Source organism: Sarcophilus harrisii, chromosome 1, assembly GCF_902635505.1.
Source record: "Sarcophilus harrisii chromosome 1, mSarHar1.11, whole genome shotgun sequence".
Lineage (NCBI taxonomy): Eukaryota > Metazoa > Chordata > Mammalia > Dasyuromorphia > Dasyuridae > Sarcophilus > Sarcophilus harrisii.
The window spans coordinates 10,373,601-10,391,924 of record NC_045426.1 but is presented as its reverse complement, the minus strand read 5'-3'; the positions used below and the strand labels follow the sequence as shown (position 1 = coordinate 10,391,924).

At 36.7% G+C, this 18,324-nt stretch overlaps 1 protein-coding gene across 5 annotated transcripts in view; it reads right to left on the bottom strand.

Annotated features, from left to right (window-relative positions):
- Positions 1-18,324, bottom strand: part of CACNA2D3 (calcium voltage-gated channel auxiliary subunit alpha2delta 3) — a 1,010,949-nt gene that overhangs the window by 247,431 nt on the left and 745,194 nt on the right. For all 5 annotated transcript variants that reach the window (XM_031952127.1, XM_031952119.1, XM_031952106.1 and 2 more), the window contains 3 exons: positions 10,013-10,084; positions 6,492-6,572; positions 1,899-1,973 (listed from right to left, as the gene is read on the bottom strand). In XM_031952127.1, the coding sequence (XP_031807987.1) occupies positions 1,899-1,973; positions 6,492-6,572; positions 10,013-10,084 (228 nt within the window). The remainder of the gene's footprint in view (positions 1-1,898; positions 1,974-6,491; positions 6,573-10,012; positions 10,085-18,324) is intronic.

Sequence of the window (18,324 nt, the reverse complement as noted above, 5' to 3'; positions counted from 1 at the left end):
ATCCCAGAAACCTTACTCAGATCCACATGGCTGAATAGAGGCTGCAGTCATATGGCAGGGCCAGAAGCAAATACTGGAGCTGAGCTTTCTCTACTCTCTGCAAGATTAAAAAGCAATCCAATGTGCAGATATATTGGAAAACAATCATCCTTTAATGCAGAGGTGAAGTTACAAAGAGGCAAATGTAGACCTGATATAAGGAAAATCTTCCTAATAACTATCGCTATTCAAGGGCAGGAGGGGATGTCTTGGGATGCTCTTAGTCCTCTCTTGGGGAAATCTTTAAACAAAATATTTTGGTCACTCGTAGTGGGGACCAGACGTCCATGTTGGAGTTGGACTATATACGGCCCTTCCAGCTCAGAAATTTTGTGATTTTGAGTCTCAGAAATTTATTCATTCATTCCATCAAATTATTTAGTCTCTACCATGTGCAAGGAAGAAATTATTTTATCCCCTGGAAAAAGCTTCTGGTCAGAACTGCTGATTGTCTCATTCAATCTTTCCAATCCCCATTTTGAATAAATAAGCAATCAAACACCCAGCTAAGTGAAATGAGTAATTCCTAACATCCCTGTCCAACTGAGCCAAACTGGGTTGCCCCTGAAAGGGTAGTGTGCTAACCATCACTGTCAGGGCCTTCTTTAAACCGAGGTGTTTCAATAATTCTAATGGAGTTACATATGGGATTAGCTATCCAATTAATTCTGGTCTTTTCTGCGAAAATATTGGTGAAACGGGATATTATGGTAAGTGCCAGCTTGAAACATCCATATGGTGGCCACATGTACCCTGAGATGAATTCATTCATACCAAGACTCTCCCACCAAGACTGAAGGGTGATGGAACTCTATCTAGTGGGAGCATGTCTAAACAATGAGGCAATCCAGCCTGGAGCCAGTCCCCTCACACCGGAGTGTTGTGTCAATAAACATTTGCATAATGAATGCTGCCTCCATCTTTCTGATATTCACAAGTGCCAAAAAAGAGAGGATATTTTTTGCTGCTAAAAACAATTTTGGCTCTCATTTTTCTTTTTTATAAAAAAAAAAATTACTATCCATCATGCTCATTTCACTGAAGAGGTGGGGGCACCATGGCTTTGTGACATTGTATACCATCCAACTCTGTTGATTCATTAGCCAGTTTTATGAAATTGATTTTTTTTATTACTTTTTTTCTTACTCTTTTTTACAAGGGAGAACTTCAAGGGGAGAGGAAGAGGAGAAATAGATTTGGAAATTGAAGTGATTTTTTTTTTAAAGAAGAACATTTTTTAAAGCAGTTTTCTTGCTTCAACACATTTCTAAGTAAATGTCACTTTTAACCACTAGGTACAAAATTACCAAAGAGTAATAGAGCAGATCATTAGGAAAGGTAAAATATAACACACAGCTTGCCACAGAATAATTGTTTAAGAATTTCTCTGTGCTTGCTCAATTGATTGATTAAAACCATTTTGAGTATTAGAGATGCAAACCCCATTATGATGAGCTCTGAGGGATGAGACATCCCTATGATTTTATGATTGCAAATTTTGACCTGTTAAATAATACTAAATGCAAATCAGATACTCGACAGTGTATGGGTGCCTTTTTCTCCCATAAAGATGTTCCTTATAATGGATGACTTTATAGGAATTATTTTTATCAGATAGATCATGCTAATTGACATTAAGTTTATAAATTATCTAGGAAAATCCTTGTCTATTACTGGAGAATAATAAATAGCCTTTTAAAATGGGGAAAGGGAGATAAATAGGATCAAACAACCAAATGGCTATTCACATCTTATTTTCAAAGAAGTTTTCTTGCACCATGATACATTCTTATACAATTGAAAAAAAATCCCATTTAATCTTCAGGTTATAAATAAATGCATAAATATGTTAGTCTTACCAAAGGCCTGAGTTCGGGATGTGTCAGGATGTAGCCATTGTTGGTGATTGCAAAAGCATAACCGTGAATCCCCAGCTGTTGTAGAAAAGAAGAAATTAAAAAAGAAAATAAGAAAAGCCACAATTAGCTCACTCTTCTGTGAACCCCCAGAGCATCCGGACATTTAGTAACGAAGAGCTTAAATTTGGCATTCATAACTCTTCTCGGCCCCATATTTCATTAAAAATGAACACAAAGTGCTGATCCTTGACATTTGGTGGAAATGAAAGCTTGTCACTGGATTTAGCTTGGTAAATAGCACCATTTAAAAATGGTACATGTGAGACAATTCTTCCAATTTGTTGAAAGTGAAAACAATTCATGATATTTCTTTTCCTTAATGCCCCAAAGGCTTCTGGGCATTCATTGTAAAATTCTCCAAGTGAATTCTTGCCCTTTATAACTTAGAGGGGGTGCCAGGCCGAGTGGGACACTGACACAGAAGCATCTAAGCCCTTTACATTTTTAGGAACCCTCTTCTAACTCTGCCATTTTCTAGGCTGTCATTTTCCAGAAGTCTCTGAAACTAAATAAGCATTCATTCTCTAACATTAAAGCTACAAGCCTATAGTGAGAGGTTTCCTTTACTCCATTGTGTCTCCCCCAAATTGTTTACTGTGAACTTCCACCTACACAAAACCTGAGGGGTGATTGTCAAGGCAGGGGCCAATTTAATTTATGGTTTTTGACTCAATGGTAAAATGGGAAATAGTTTGAGAGCAATGAAATGTTTTATTCACTCTAAAAAGTATGGTAATCAAATTTAACACTGAACTTATTTAAATAATAATCCCAGCTTTTGGACAATATTTCTATTACACAGTTGACTGCACCCATTGGCTACAATAAATTTACCTACAAATAATTCATGTATTAAAATTGCCTCAAGTATAGAACCCTACTGATATGTTTCCAAAAAAAAAAAAAAAAAAAAAAAAGACAGAAAATGAAACCCACTTTTGCAAGAGCAATGAAAAGAACTTGGGAGGGGGTGAGGAAACCTTCTATTTTTTCCCCCTGAGTTATTTCATAGCTATGAATTGTCCTGATGGTAAATGTTATTTTCTAAAAAAAAGAAAAAAAAAGAAAAGGAAAAAAGAAAAAGAAATTTAAAAAGTATTTGTAGCTCATGCACCCAAGCATGGAACTCTTTGAGGATCTGACCTACAGAACTTTTGAAGCATGAATCACTCAGTCTGTTTGTTAGTTTAAACTTGAGCTATTCGAAAGCTTCCTCAGAGAAATGGACATATTCAATTAATAGTTTTCCAAACATCCCATTTGGAAATGTACATGGGCAGTCAAGGGACTAATCATATCAGGAATAAATAGGATATAAAATGCATCATTAAAAGGACTTTCCGAATCACGGAGATCACAGATCCTTTCAAGTAATTATTATTTATCTTAGATTTAATGTGATCAACCAGTCCTAATAAGGTCTTGACTCTCAGGATAAAGGTTCATTTCAATGCTACTTTAGTTAAATAAGAGGTCGCTTTCTCTCTGAAATGAATGTAGACAAGTTTATATTTTCTTTCCAGAAAAATGCCAAGAAAAGTCAGTGACCTTGCATTATTTGCTGTGCATGACTCCTTGCTGGGACAACACAGTGACATTTCAGAAATGACTCTGAAAGTTTGGCTTTTTCCATTAGCACTAAATGACATTGGATGGGAAATCTACACCGTCCATTAAAAAGACAAGTGGTATTTTGAAAGCTAGTTCGCCCCTCACAAGACAGGCTTTCTTATCTCCCTCATGTCTGTCAGAAGGAAAGGAGAAATCTGAAGGAATGCCATTTAGTTTGTGGCCAAGCCACGGCTGTGAGTCTGAATAAGCTCATGCTCCTTTCTCTGAAGATGCTGACCGTGCTGGCATTTTAAAAAAGGGATAGTTAAGGAACCATGTTGACAAGGAAATAATAATTGCGATAATAACAATAATGGCAATATCAATAATAACTACTAGCATATGTATAGTATTTTAAGGTTTGTCAAGTGCCCTGGGAGATATGCTGTTCTTAGCTGCCATTTTAAATCTATTTTACAGATGAGAAAACTATGACTGAGAAATCTAGTGACTTGCTCATGGTCACACAACTGGAAAGAGTCTGAAGTAGTATCAGATCCCCCCTCTACCCAACTCACCATGCATGTCAATCTCCTTAACAACAGTTCTCCTCAGCGTTCTGATATTTTGATCTCTTCTCCTTGCCCCTCACAAGGGACCCAGACTCTTTGGAAGAGATAGGGGAAATCACAACTCATGCCCTCGGGAATTCTCTAAGAATAGATATTATAGACAATGCAATGGTGTATGTTGAGGGAGAGAGTTCCACATAGATTTTCATTTAAAGCAAAAAAAGGGGGGAGGCAACAAAGCTGAATTCATTGAATGAGACATTTTAAGATTTGTTCCAAATATATATAAGTTGTAAAGTCCAGTAGTGAATCATATTTTCTTCTTTGTGGAACTAAAAATGAATCTACTTTTGTTGCTTCATTTTGGTTTTCACACAGACTGGTGCGAAACTACCTTGTTCAAAATGCATCATGGCATTGCCTATTAATATTCTTGGAGCTGGAGCATTAAGATTAGGAAAACTCATGTAATTTACCCTAGATCTCCCAGTGAGCAGGGGTCAGGAGCAGAATTTGAATCTAGGTCTTCCACACTCCAAGGCTTGCTCTCTATTCCCTATATGAAGCAGTCTCTAATTTATTTGATCATTTATTGCTTTACAAGTCATCTATCAAAGTACGTCTGTGAATATGAGGAGCAGCATAGTAATCAGTCACTCAATAAGTAATTTTGGGACTCACTATGTACCAGACACTGCACCAAGCTCTAGAGACATGAAGAAAAAGTCAACGAAAAGTTCTTGCCTTCAGAGAACTTATAGTCTAATGAGGGATTCAGCATATAGCTACTATATTGATACCTGCAAATTACAGATAAGAGTAGACACAAGATAACCATAGAAGATTCTAAGGGACAGTGGAGGACTGGGAAGGGCTTCCTGAAGAACAGAAGAGTTGTAGTCAAAAGCCCAGAGTTCAAATCCTAGCTTTCCTGCTTACTATTTATGTGACTTTTAGCAAATAATTTGCCTTCTTCTGACTTCAGTTTCTTCATCTATAAAATGGGACAAACTAAATAACTCTGAGTTCTCCTCCTATTCTAAATCTATAAATTCCTTTTTCAAATATTCATGATTTAGAAAACAATCATACGTTCCTTACAGTGTTAGCTGTTCTCTCGTCCCATATAATAGCCAACATATAACAAGACACTTGAGTTTTGGGGCTAATTAGCAAATCCACAGACCCTCGGTTGGCTTCATTTAATACATTTTCTTCAATCCTGGAAGTGGATATGTTGTTAAAACCAGGAAGGATGTTCTTTGGTATTTGTCATAAACACATGAAATATCCATTCCTTCCTCATCAACTGCCTCCTTCCCTGATGAAAATAAAACAAGCTCATTTATCTGCAGAAAAGCCACAAAATGCTCTGCTGAACAGAATTGTCCTCTGACTTTGGTGAGGGGGTGCCTAGGGCAGCTGCCAAGGGTCAGCCTTGACCTTTTCTCCCAAAAGGCTTTCAAGGATGATTGGAAGCCATCCTCTTGACTTCATGTTTTAAACTTCCCAGTGCTCTTTTTTCTGATGCTTAAAAATGAAGAAATACTAGGGGAGATGTTTCAAGCTAATAAATCATGTCACCTATTAAGGAGCAACATAATAATGAGAAATCTGGAACTTAGTAAGTGCCAGATTCAAATTCAACCTCTGATCCAGACTTCTTGGGTAACCAGCAATTCCCTAGAACTTGATTTAATATCAGAGATAAAAGTGAAAATTAAAATTTACATTTTGTATTTGCATAATTCTTCTAAACGTGGGAAATATATTTCCCACGTTTAGAAGAATTATACAAATTTAACCTATATTGGATTATTTGCTGTCTAAGGGAAGGGGCGGGGGGAGGAGGGAAGGAGAAAAAAAAAAGAAAGACAAGGTTTAGCAAGAATAAATGTTGAAAACTTATGTATTTTGAAAAAAAATATTTTAAAAAATTTCCCAATAATTAGAATTTTTCATGAAGTCACCATTGAAGTCAAAAGAGTGAACCCTTGTCACTTTATTTTAACCCTCAAACTCGTCAATTAATTTCTCTAAGCTTCAGTTTCCTCATCTATAAAATGAGAGTTGGGCTAAATGATTTCTCTTGGAGGCTTCTTCTGATTTGAAATCTATGATCCAATGAATAGATTACCTTAAGATATAATGGCTTCCCCTTCAAACCCAACTTGGATAACCAAGGTAGCTGGACTTCTTTTTGGGGTACATGCCAGAGCAAATAGGCATCCCTACTTCTTTCCCCAGTGATATTCCATAATTTATCATGTTAAGTTAGAGGCAAATTGTCTCTCTCCAACAGTGGAAGGAGTTTCCCATCATTGCCTATCCTTATAAAAATGAATTCACAAGTTTATATCAAAACAAAAACTCAACAAACATGTTGTAAACCCCTTCCCTTCCATGTTACCTTATATTTAGGAATGGTCTTTAGTAGCTCCTTTACTGGGACATCAGTGCCGACTACTCCAAGTAGAATTCCTTTAGATCTCTGTAAACAATGATAATAATTTGAAAAAAATATTAGGACCAAGATATCACAATCTATTAAACTTATTTTATAATTACATTTATTTATAATTGTAATATATTCTATAATGATTGTATATAATTATATCAAATAATTATATACAAACATTTCTTGTACCTAATATGGAATAAAAATGAGCCAGGTTTCCCTCCCTTACAAACCTGGAGGAAGGGATTGTTTTCATTCTTGTAATAAATACACATAATTTTCCTTTGTTCAGAAAATTAGAAGCCATTAAGAGAAGAAGAGACTGGACAGATGGGGGTGTGAATTGGAGGAGACAGTAGTCAGAAGCAAAATATTTTTGAGCAAGAACAGGGTGAAAGGAGAATAAAAGAAGGATAAACAAAGGGAAAACAAGGGTGGATGGAAATACACGGCTATTAATCATATCTGTGAAAAAGATTACAGGAAGTGTCTCTGACAAAGGCCTCATTTCTCAAATCTATAGAGAACTGAGTCAAATTCATAAGAATTCAAGTCATTCCTCAATTGACAAATAGTCAAAGGATACGAACAGGCAGTTTTCAGACAAACAAATCGAAGTTATCTAGTCACATGGAAAATGACTCGAAATCACTATTGATCATAGAAATGAAAATTAGAACAATTTTGAAGTATCACCTCATATCTATCAGATTGGATAATATGATGGAAAAGGAAAATGATAAATGTTGGGGAGAATGTGGGATGGGAGAAAATTGGAAGACATTGTTGATGGAGTTGTGAATTGAGCTAATCATTCTGGAGAACATTTTGGAACTATGTCCAAATGGCTATAAAATTGTGCATATCCTTGGATCCAGCAATTCCATTCCTAGAGTTATAGCCCAAAAAGATCAAAGAAAAGGATCTATATGAATAAAATATATTTACAGAAGCCCTTTTTTGTGGTGTCAAAGTATTGGCTGTCAACTAGAGATTGGCTGAACAAGTTATGGTTCATAAATGTAATGGAATACGACTGTATCATAAGAAATGACAAGGGGGATGGTTTCAGAACCAGGAAAACATTGTACATAGTAACAGCAATATTCTGCAATGATCAACTGTGAATGACATAGCTAATTTGTTCAAGATAAAGGTCCAAAACAATTCCAAAGAACATAACAACAAAAACAAAAATTCTATCTCCAGAGAGAGGGGTAGAGTCTGTATGTCTTATGGACAAGTCCACAAAGTTCCTCTCATGTATGAGATATGAAGCTTTCATGCAGTTTGCAGTAGACTTTTTTGGTCTGTTTTCTTTCACAATGAGACTAATATGAAAATGTGTTTTGCATGACTGCACATGAATAATCTATATCCAATTGCTTGCTTTTTCGATGAGGGGTAGGGAAAGGAGAAAGATAATTTGGAAAGCAAAATTTTAGAAAGTGAATTAATTTGTTCCCATGTAATTAGAAAAAAAATTAATGAGATATACAAGGAAAAACAGAAAGAAAATTAGAAGTTGGGTTGAGGCTGGAAGGGAGGAGATTCTCAAGTTATAATTACTCAACCAAATAATAGGCATTTATTAAGAATTTACTTTAAGCCAAGAACTATGGCATTGTATACAGAGATCCAATGCCAAAGATAGGAAGACCTGGATTCTCTGACCCATAGTGGTTATGGGACTATGACCCATCCTCTCATTGATGTAGGGAAATCTCTATCAATTGTGTAAGAGGTACCAATTTGCATTGGGAAAGAAAAGAGCCAGAGAAAGATGGAGCTGGCTTGAGGGATCTACAAAGGATTCTCTTTTCCAAATTGGAGGGTACAAACTGGGAAGGACTTCAAAGCCATCTAGTGCAATCCTTTCATTTTACAGATAGGGAAACTGAGGTCACAGAGGTCAAGTGAAAGAACAGCTGGGATTTAAACAGAGATAACAGATACAAAGAGGAGATCATCTACAATCTCAAAAATCTTACATTCTGGATGCCCCTCAATTGGAGAATGGCTGATTAAGTTGTGGTATATGAATGTTATGGAATATTATTGTTCTGTAAGAAATGACCAGCAGGAGGATTGCAGAAAGACCTGGAGAGATTTACATGAACTGATGCTGAGTGAAATGAGTAGGACCAGGAGATCATTATACACTTAAACAACAATAGTATATGATGATCAATTCTCATGGACGTTGCCCTCTTCAACAATGAGATGAACCAATCGGTTCTAATTGTTCAATAATAAAAAGAACCAGCTACACCCAGTGAAAGAACTATGGGAAATGAGTGTGGACCACAACATAGCATTTCTATTCCTTCTGGTTTTGTCCACTTGCATATTTGTTTTCCTTCTCAGATTAATTTTATCTTATTTCTGATTTTTCTTGTGCAGCAAAATAATTGTAGGGATATGTATACATATATTGTATTTAACATATACTTTAACATATTTAACAAGTATTGGTCTGTCATCTAGGGGAGGGGGGGAAGGAGGGGAAAAGCTGGAAAAGAAGGTTTTGCAATTGTCAATGCTGAAAAATTACCCATGCATATATCTTGTAAATAAAAAGCTATATTAAAAATGAATAAATTAAATAAAAAAGAAAAAGAAAACTTTAAAACAATTAAAAAAATAAAATAATTTGCAAAAAAGCCCCAAAATCTTACATTCTACTAGAGGAGGTAGAGATACATGCTCAGAGATTAGTGAATGCAGGAGAGATCCAAGAGAAATAAAGGATGATATATTAGAGGTAGAAGGAGGCAGGTACTAAAATGGAAAGAAGTGGCAAAAGTTTTCTGAAGGAGAGAGGATATGAGCTGAGCTCTGAGAAGAGAGCAAGCGAATCTCAGAAGGAATCAAAGGAAGAGGATCATTATAGACACAAACGAAAAATGGCCCAGGAAAAAGCACTGAGACAGAGGATGGATATTATATAAGTACAACCCCATAGTCCAGTTCAATTGAAGCTCTGAGATGGTGAAGATAAAGGATTTGCAATCAATTTGCAAAGATACTATGTGGTCAGATTGTGCAGGTCCATAAGAAATTTGATTTTATCCTAAGGAAAATGGGGAGTCCCTGAAAGTTCTTGAAGAGAGGAGTGATATTTAAGATCTTCACTATGATCACTTTTAGAGATGTATGGAGACACTGGGTCAGGGAGATTAATCAGAAGATTGTCACAAAAGTCCTGCTGAGAATTGCCAAACCCTTCCTGCCCTAATCAGAAGGACCTCCATGATTATTCATATTCAAAATATGAACATTTTTTGGTGTTCAGAATGAAATGAAAAAGTCTCTGTTTGGATACCTCTGGAATCTGTTTCTAGTTACACTGACTACAGATGTATCCTCCAGGGAAACAATAATTATAAACACCCCAACCTGAGATGTAACAAAGCTGACAAGAACTTTTCAGTTGATTCATTGCAATGCCATGGGGAGAAATCAACACTTACGGTTTCATTTTGCTTGCTGAAGACAGGCATGGCGACCGTGGTCATCAAGACCAGTCCTTGATCATCGGCAAGCTAGAAGAGGGAGGAAAAGAGGTTACTAGCGTCCATCTTTGTTTCTAGCAACAGTATCTTAGAAAATAAAGCTTGGTCCAAAGTCATGGCCAGACATTCATGGCTTCTTCTTTACACAACTTAGGTTTGGTTGCTTTGACTGGACAGAGATTGATCACGTTCCTCTAGCATCCCCAGGAGAGGGTGAGCTCAGTTATTATAGCCTATGTCACTGCATCAAACTGGAGCGCAGCTAGATGACCTAGAACCCAAATATCGTGTACCCCCAAAGATTCCAAAACGCAAGCTAAAGGGCAAAGGGTAGCTCTACAGACAAAATCCGGGGTCTTTGAAAGAAGATCGTATCACCAAACTTCTATGACATTTGAGTTTTGGATTGGCAGGACGGCAGCACACTTTGAACCACTTATAATCACAACACTTGGCATTGATGGATTGATAATAGCTCAGAATAACATTTAGAAAGCTGTTAGTGTTTGCAAAGCACTTTCTACATAAGTTATCTCATTTGATCCTTATGATAATGTGGTGAGAATGATGTGCTTATTATTTCCATTTTTACAGATGAGAAATCTCAGGCACAGAGAGATTAAGGGACCTACTCAGGATCATACAGCTACTAAATGGGGCTGGATTTGAACTGAGTTCTCACTCGAGGATCTTTATTCTTTCCACTAGATTTCATGACCTCTCATGGATATATTAAGTATTTGTTACTGAACATAGTTGGCTTTATTAAAATGTATTTATTGTTTCCATTGACAAAAAAAAATAACCGAATCTATGAATGTTGTAAGCATTATTTCAAAAATAGGAGAAATGATATGTGCTTTAGCAGATATTAAGTTCAAATATACCTTTCACTTCAATCATATGGCAATTCAATACCTTAGCAATACAGCATTAAATACACACACACAAAAAAAATCTTTTTTCTTTCTCCTTCCTTATAGTAAATTGATATGAAAATGACCAGCTCCTAATCCAGTCCTAAGTAAACAAAGGAAAGGGCCTATGTCCCATTTGGCCGCATCCGCCACATGGTGATCTCAACTTACCTCACCAGGGGAGGTCTTGGCCATGCGTGTGACCAGACTGTGGGAATTCATTTGCTGGTTCAGCTTTCCAGTTAATCATGATTCATCTAGACGGGGACAGGAATGCTGGGATGGGGCAGGAACTCAGAAATATGTGTGCTATTTGCAAATCATGAAGCATGGGGCTCAGAGGAAGAAAACTGGATTCAAATCCTGATTCTGCCCCTTGCTATCTGTCTGACTCACTTCTCTCAATATCCTCATCTTTTGAATGAGGGAAGATTGACTTAATGACTGATAACTTTCCTTGCAGCTTAAGATCTAGAATGTCAAGGCATTAGGGGTGTGTTTGAGCTCTGAAGTGGCTCCCATCTCAAACCTGGAGCCAGGCTGCTCACAGTCAACAAAGTGTCCAATGATCTCTTTGACATCGTGTCCTAGTTCTGGAGCTGAAGGGACTTTAAAGGATACTTAGTCAAACCCTTTCATTACATAAATAAGGAAACTGAGGTCCAGGCAGCCATGCCATTTGCCCAGGGTCTTACTGGTGGCTTAAAAGTGATTAAGATGGGATTTGAGTTCAGATCTTTTTCTACCGAGTTACATAATTTACCCCTATGCTTAATAATGAACAAGACAGCTCTTTTCAACAGGGAGATGATTCAGGCCAGTTCTAATGGTCTTGTGGTGGAGAAAACCATCTGCCCCCAAGGAGAAAGCTATGGATCACAACATAATATTTTTATTTTTTGTTCTTATTTGCTTGTATTTTTTCTTTCTCATTATTTTTCCTTTTTGATCTGATTTTGCTTGTGCAGCATGATAATTGTGGAACTATGTATAGAAGAAATGCACATGTTTAACATATATTGGATTACTTGCCATCTAGGGGAGGGGAGATGAAGGGAAGGAAGAAAGAAAAATTTGGAGTCCAAGGTTTTGCAAGGGTGAATGTTGAAAACTATCTATGCATATGTTTTTAAAATAAAAAGCTTTTAAAAATAGTGAAAGAGAACATATGTTTTCTTACAGGTTGTTAATCTATTAAACACCTACAGCATGCCAGTCACCGTGCTTGACTCTAGGGAACCAAGAACAAACAAGACAGCCCCTACCCTTAAAGAACTTGTGTTCTCTTTGAGAAGATCACATGGACGCATAGAAGGATATACACAATAACTAGTCATTGCCTCCTTAACCTTGGTAGCTTTGGACGCTGAAAGGGCTTGGGGAATTTCGGGGTGCGGATGAGAAGAAGGTCCATTCATAGCCCATCACATACTACCGAGGCTGCTTGGGTGGAAGCTATCCTTATGATTCATGTTCAAGGTTTCCAAGAAAAACTCAGACAGTGAATAAACATTTATGTTAATAGAGGGGGTGGGAGGTTACTGTTGTCCACCTGGGCAAGCTTCCAGCAAAGTGAAGTCCAAGTGGGGATCCTAATAGAAAGCTCCCTCCGGTAGGCTTGCCCACGTGGAGCATCTGTATCTGGCTGGTGTAGGGCTGGTGCTTGGTCCCATAATGAGAATATATTCAGCCAGATCCTTCATTTCCTATTCTACATGACGGGGTGCTCTGGTATCAAAGGAAATGATGAATAATGCTGAACATCTGGTTTATAAAACACACACTTGCTCAACAGATTGACAGCTTCCTGTCAGTTTCCCAAGTTAATCATACATGTGGGGGAGTATGAATATGCATTTGCTATCTTGTGCTAGGTTCACGTTTAAGTACCAGGGCTCAGTCCCAAATGGACAGAGATTTGATATGTACAGACCCCTGGCTGGGGCCCCCGATGGGAGTAAATAGAGCATATGTGTATGCTGATTTCTACTGTGTATGGTTCAAGTATATTTACTTATACTCTATAAGTGTATGTGTATATTGTATAGTATGATGTAAAAGTCTGTATTTGTATGTATATGTACGTTCCACTGCCGTGTCTGCTTTGATACATCATGAAAATCCATTATTGGTCCATAAATTCCTAACTGGAGCCATTGTCAAGATGGTGGCCAACTGCCAACTAGCAAACCTCTTTATTGATTGATGTTCAGGAAGTCAGCAGGTATTGATGGGAGCGGGGAAGGCAGGAACGAGGGTGGAGGTAGTACGGCAAATTTATATAATTTAATAATGAGGAGTCAATGAAAGAATCAGACAGGTTACAGTCTCCCATCTAATCCATACTGGTTATATGACCCTCATCAAGTCACTCCGTGTCTCAGAGACCCAGACGAATCTCTATGGCTATACCTTGCAGATTGCTGATAACCTGCATCAGTAGATTGGGTGATTCTTTCCTGAGCTCCTGATAAACCCAGAAACATAAGTGGGGGGGGTATCATAAATCCAGTGGTCCTGAGACTACATGCTTTTTTTTAAGCACATAAAACTGGGGTAAATAGAGTCCCAGGAATTAAAGAAGCAACGGATTTCCATTATCCTCTAATCTAACCCTTGATTTTATAGATAAGGATACAGAGAAGGGATGAGTCAAAGTCCCATAGTTAATATTACAGCCAGGACTGAAACCCAAGTTTTCTGACTGCAGTCCCAGTGTTCCATCCTTTACACCACAGCCAGAAATAAGTTAATCATGAATCTGAGGGTGTATGCAGACAAATTTAGTAACTTCTGTAACATTCAAGGGAAACCCCTACGAAAATGATGACCCCAGGCACATTCTTAAGTATGAGAGACTTTGTGGTAATGGGAGACTCCAAAGATAACCATAAAAAAGCTGCTCCTGCCCATTTACTGAGGAAAGGATATGATACTATAATTATTTAGATTTTAACATATTTAAACCGCTTAAGAGAGACGTCTTCCCTTTTACAAATAGAGAAGAAGTTTGCATGGGATTGAATAACTGGCTTTGGAATCAAGAAGCCCAGGAGTCTAGTTTTGGCTCTGACAGGTATTGGCTATTGGACCCTGGACACACTCAGTGTCCCAAGCAGCTCTCTAAGGCTGGAAGTTACAAATGAATTGTTGAGCTCTATCAGCAGGGAAGGTTTCCATAATGGGAATTGCCTATTCCCATTAAATCTGTGTGGGGATTGAAAAAATTCAAATTCTCTGTGAGAAACAAGCATACCAAAAGAAAGTCAGATTTGGCAAGAATCCATTGTATGGAAATCTCTATTAATGCGGGGAGGGGGATATGAGAAGAAGGCAAGTCAGCTGGTGCAACTGTGTTTCAAAGAAGAACGTTCCTCCAGCATCTATGGAGGGGATGGATCTAATTAACAAGCATCTATCAAGTACTTCCTCTTTTCTCAGAAACTTTTCTTCATGTCAGGAATATAAACATAAATCTGAAACAGCCCCTGCCCTCAAGGAACTTATAGTCTATACAGGGAAGCAACATAGATATAGATATCAATATTATATATATATATATACATATATATGTATCTACACATATATATGTAGATATCTATCTATCTAATGTATCCAAGCTAATGGAGAAGAGAGAGGGGATTAGCACTGGAAAAGAAAGAAAAAAGATAAAGGAAGATACATTTTGAAAAAAATTAAGGTCAACATATGTCTGCCAATTCAGAGATTAGATGAAAGGAAAAGCTTGGATAAACATAGACAGAGGAATAGCTAGGAGAAAGGAACTCCTAGGGCAAGATTCTGTCAAAGATCCAACCCTAGCCATCAAGCTCTAATTTTTGATTGTAGAGTCAGGAAACAACCCAGAAAGTTTAAGGCTGTATCACCATAATTTTCTCCCTCGATACATTCTATAGGTCTATTTATGGATCCTTATAACAACTTATAATATCTTGGTTCAGAAAGATAAATACCCTTTTTCTTACATGGAAAAATTAATAGGCAATACTGCATATATTGGATAGATCAGTCACAATCAAACACGTTGTATCCTGACCCCAACATTATTATTTCATCGGTTCTCTTCACATATAAAGGACCAATAATTTAGGCACATAAGTTGATTCACTGGGCTTTTCAATTTTAGGCAATATGTTTTTTTAAAAGTGAGGCTAGTATTGACTATCAGAAGATGGTAACATTATCCAGTGAATGTCCCAAGATTTGTCCTAAATTTGGCATAAATATTAGTTAATAGTTAGGGACAATGATGCTATTGCCTGAATTCTCTCAGAAATGGTTGCTTTGGTGTGTTAGCAAGATCACTGAGTCATTCAATCAAAAATCTGGAGCTGAAAAACACAGTAGTGATCATCTTATCGTTGTGTAATGGATCCCATTGGCAATCTGTTGAAACCTAAAGACTTCTTTTCAGAATTTTTAATGAGTAAAATTACAAAGGAATTCGATTAAATATTAAATTATTAAAATTATATGTTCTTAAAGTAAAGAAAATTCAGTACATTGAAAAGTACATAAAATTAAGAATTTTTGATCTGTTTCAATATCTTCAATTTATAGATAAGGAAACTATGGCATAGGGAGTTTAAATATTATATTGCAAATTATTTACTTAATAATCCAGGGAACTTTATGTTAAAAGTATGATAGTCAAGGTCTTAGAGTTATCTACTTCCAAAATCTGAACAGCAAAAATGTGGGCTAGGGATAGGGCATGAATATAGAACATTGGATATGTCATTTTTGTTGACATCTTGATCATTTCCCCCCCCCCCTTTTAAAAATATTTTGTATTAGGGATGTTTCTCAAGGAAGGCAAGGAGGGAGGGATATGGAGGGAAATATAGACTATATAAAAATAAATTTATTAAGAAATCTTATTTTAAATGAGATGAAAGGGGGAGAGCAGCATATAATTAATAGTCACAACAGGATGTGCGTGATATGAACTCACAAATAAAATTTAGATGGCAGCAGAATAGATTAGAAGTAGAATCCAATTACATGCTGTATTCAAGAGCCAGATGGAAATAAGGTTCATCTGGACTTGGAGCAGAAACTAAATGTCAGGTAAACATTTTTTAAAGGTTGTGGTAGCAAATATCATCTCAGAGAAGTTAACAGTAAAATTAAATATAGTTATTAAAAGATGATCAGGAAAACTTCTTATGTTTAAAAGTACCTATGTAAGACCAGGGCCTAGCAAGGGTCACCTCTTTCCTCATTTCAAGGGTTCACATTTGATTTTCTTAAGTGTGAGCCAAGGCTTGGGCTGTGCCTCTCTTTTCCTATCTTCCTGGTGGCTTCTGGCTATGTTGACATGATTTCCTGGTTACCTGGGAACATAAAAGTGTCCACCCACAAGGAGTCCAGATCCACCTTCAGATTTTATGGATTTTGGAAGACCATATGGGCCATCACATTCTGCCCTGGGAAACAGATCTGGGGAAGTCTGGTTTAAATTTAGTAATTTTTTTGGGTGTCTTACTCTATGTGACTCCAGTTGGGATTTTTTTTCTGTCAAAGACACTAGAGTGACTGGTCATTTCCTTCTCTTGATCATTTTATGGATGAGAAAACAAGCAAACAGGGTTCAGTGACTTGCCCAGTGTCACACAGCTAATAAGTGTCTGATGTTACTTTGACTTTTTTATATATCCTTGCCATATTTGTGCTAAATAAAGCTTTTGTCAAATGACCAATGACAAAGAATACCTCATTTCATCCAAACATCAAAACTGGCCTTACAGCATTATAGAATGACATAGTATCCAAATAATGAAAGGAAAATCTAATGAGATTGCCGACAGAAATGGAAAACAAAACAAAAGTACTTGAAAACCTCAACTGACCATCTTTCAAATCTAAACAAATCTAAGAAAAAATAATAAGATGGAAATTAAAAACCTAAGTAGCATTTTGAAAAAAAAATTGGTTATGATGGATATTTGTCATTTACTAAATAGAAGTTAAAAGGAATATACCTATTGTTCAGAAGCATATGTATTATATATGTTTATTCCTGTTTTATAAATGCATACATGTATAATATGATGTATGTAACTTCAGAGGCTCCAGGTTAAGAACATCTGCCTTAAGGAAATAATTATTTTCAACTACCTTACTTTTTTTTTCGGCAACTTTTATGTAGAAAAGTAACTAAAGTAGATTCTAGAAGTCAGGAAGATGTCAGTTCAAACTGGCTCCATCCATTTATTGAATGACCCTGAGCATGTCATTTAATTTCTGTCTACCTCACTATCTTCACTTGTAAGATGGAGAAAATAAGAGCACCCTCGCCACAGAGTTGTTGTGAAGATCAAGTGAGATATTAGTTGTAAAGGCTTAGCCCAGTGACTGGCCCATAGTAGGCACAATAAATACTTGTTCTCTCCTTTCCTTTTTTCTTTCCTCTCTCCTTTTCTTTTTTCCTTTCCTTCTTTCTTTTATTTCTCCCTTCTTCCCTTCTTTTCAATAAATCTGTGAAAGCCCCTTCTGCCCTGGAGTCACTTTCATTGTCTAAATGACCACTTTTTGCAATTAGATATTCTGGCTCCCCAACTTTTCTGGGGAAAAAAAATGTTTCAAAGCTTTCCTCTATGTGATTCCAAGGCTTCTTTTTAACTTCTGGTGAACTTCTCACTACATACACATAATATCGACAAATCATTATTTTCTTAAATATAAGCGAGTCAGGAAAACCAAATGACTGTACTTAAAATAGAAAAGGGATGATTCACAAAGAGGAAAGGGAAGAAATAATTAGAAATGATTTTGTCCAATTGCATACCAACCAAACCGACTTATATGAAATAGGTGAGTATTTACAAAGAGATTCTGGGCTACTAGTTTGGGAACTGTATTGAAAGAAATAGCAATTTGTTGCTTTTGTTCTCATTGCGGTGGCTGCTGCTGTTTTAAGGAATATAGCTGATTGACCTCCTATGAAATACTCTCAATTATTTTCAAACACTTTTCTTTGGTTAACTGGAACAGCAACTCTCCCAGAATGGCCTTGAGGTTTTCTGGCCCAGTTCTCCTCAATGTGGGAGGAAAGCCACTTAACTACTCTGTGGATGGAGAAATAGAGCCTGAAGTATACTAATGATCTTTAAAAAAAAAAAATATATATATATATATATATATAAATGTGTGTAACCTCCTCCCCCCAGTCTAAATACAGAATTTAAATATATAAAACCATACAATGGTGCTTGCTTACAAGGATAAATTAATATCCAGAACATTTCTTTAACGTGGAAATATTCTTGGAACAATAGCAAGCAAAATAATTCTTCGTTACCCACTGAAATGCTTGGGCATTTACAACAT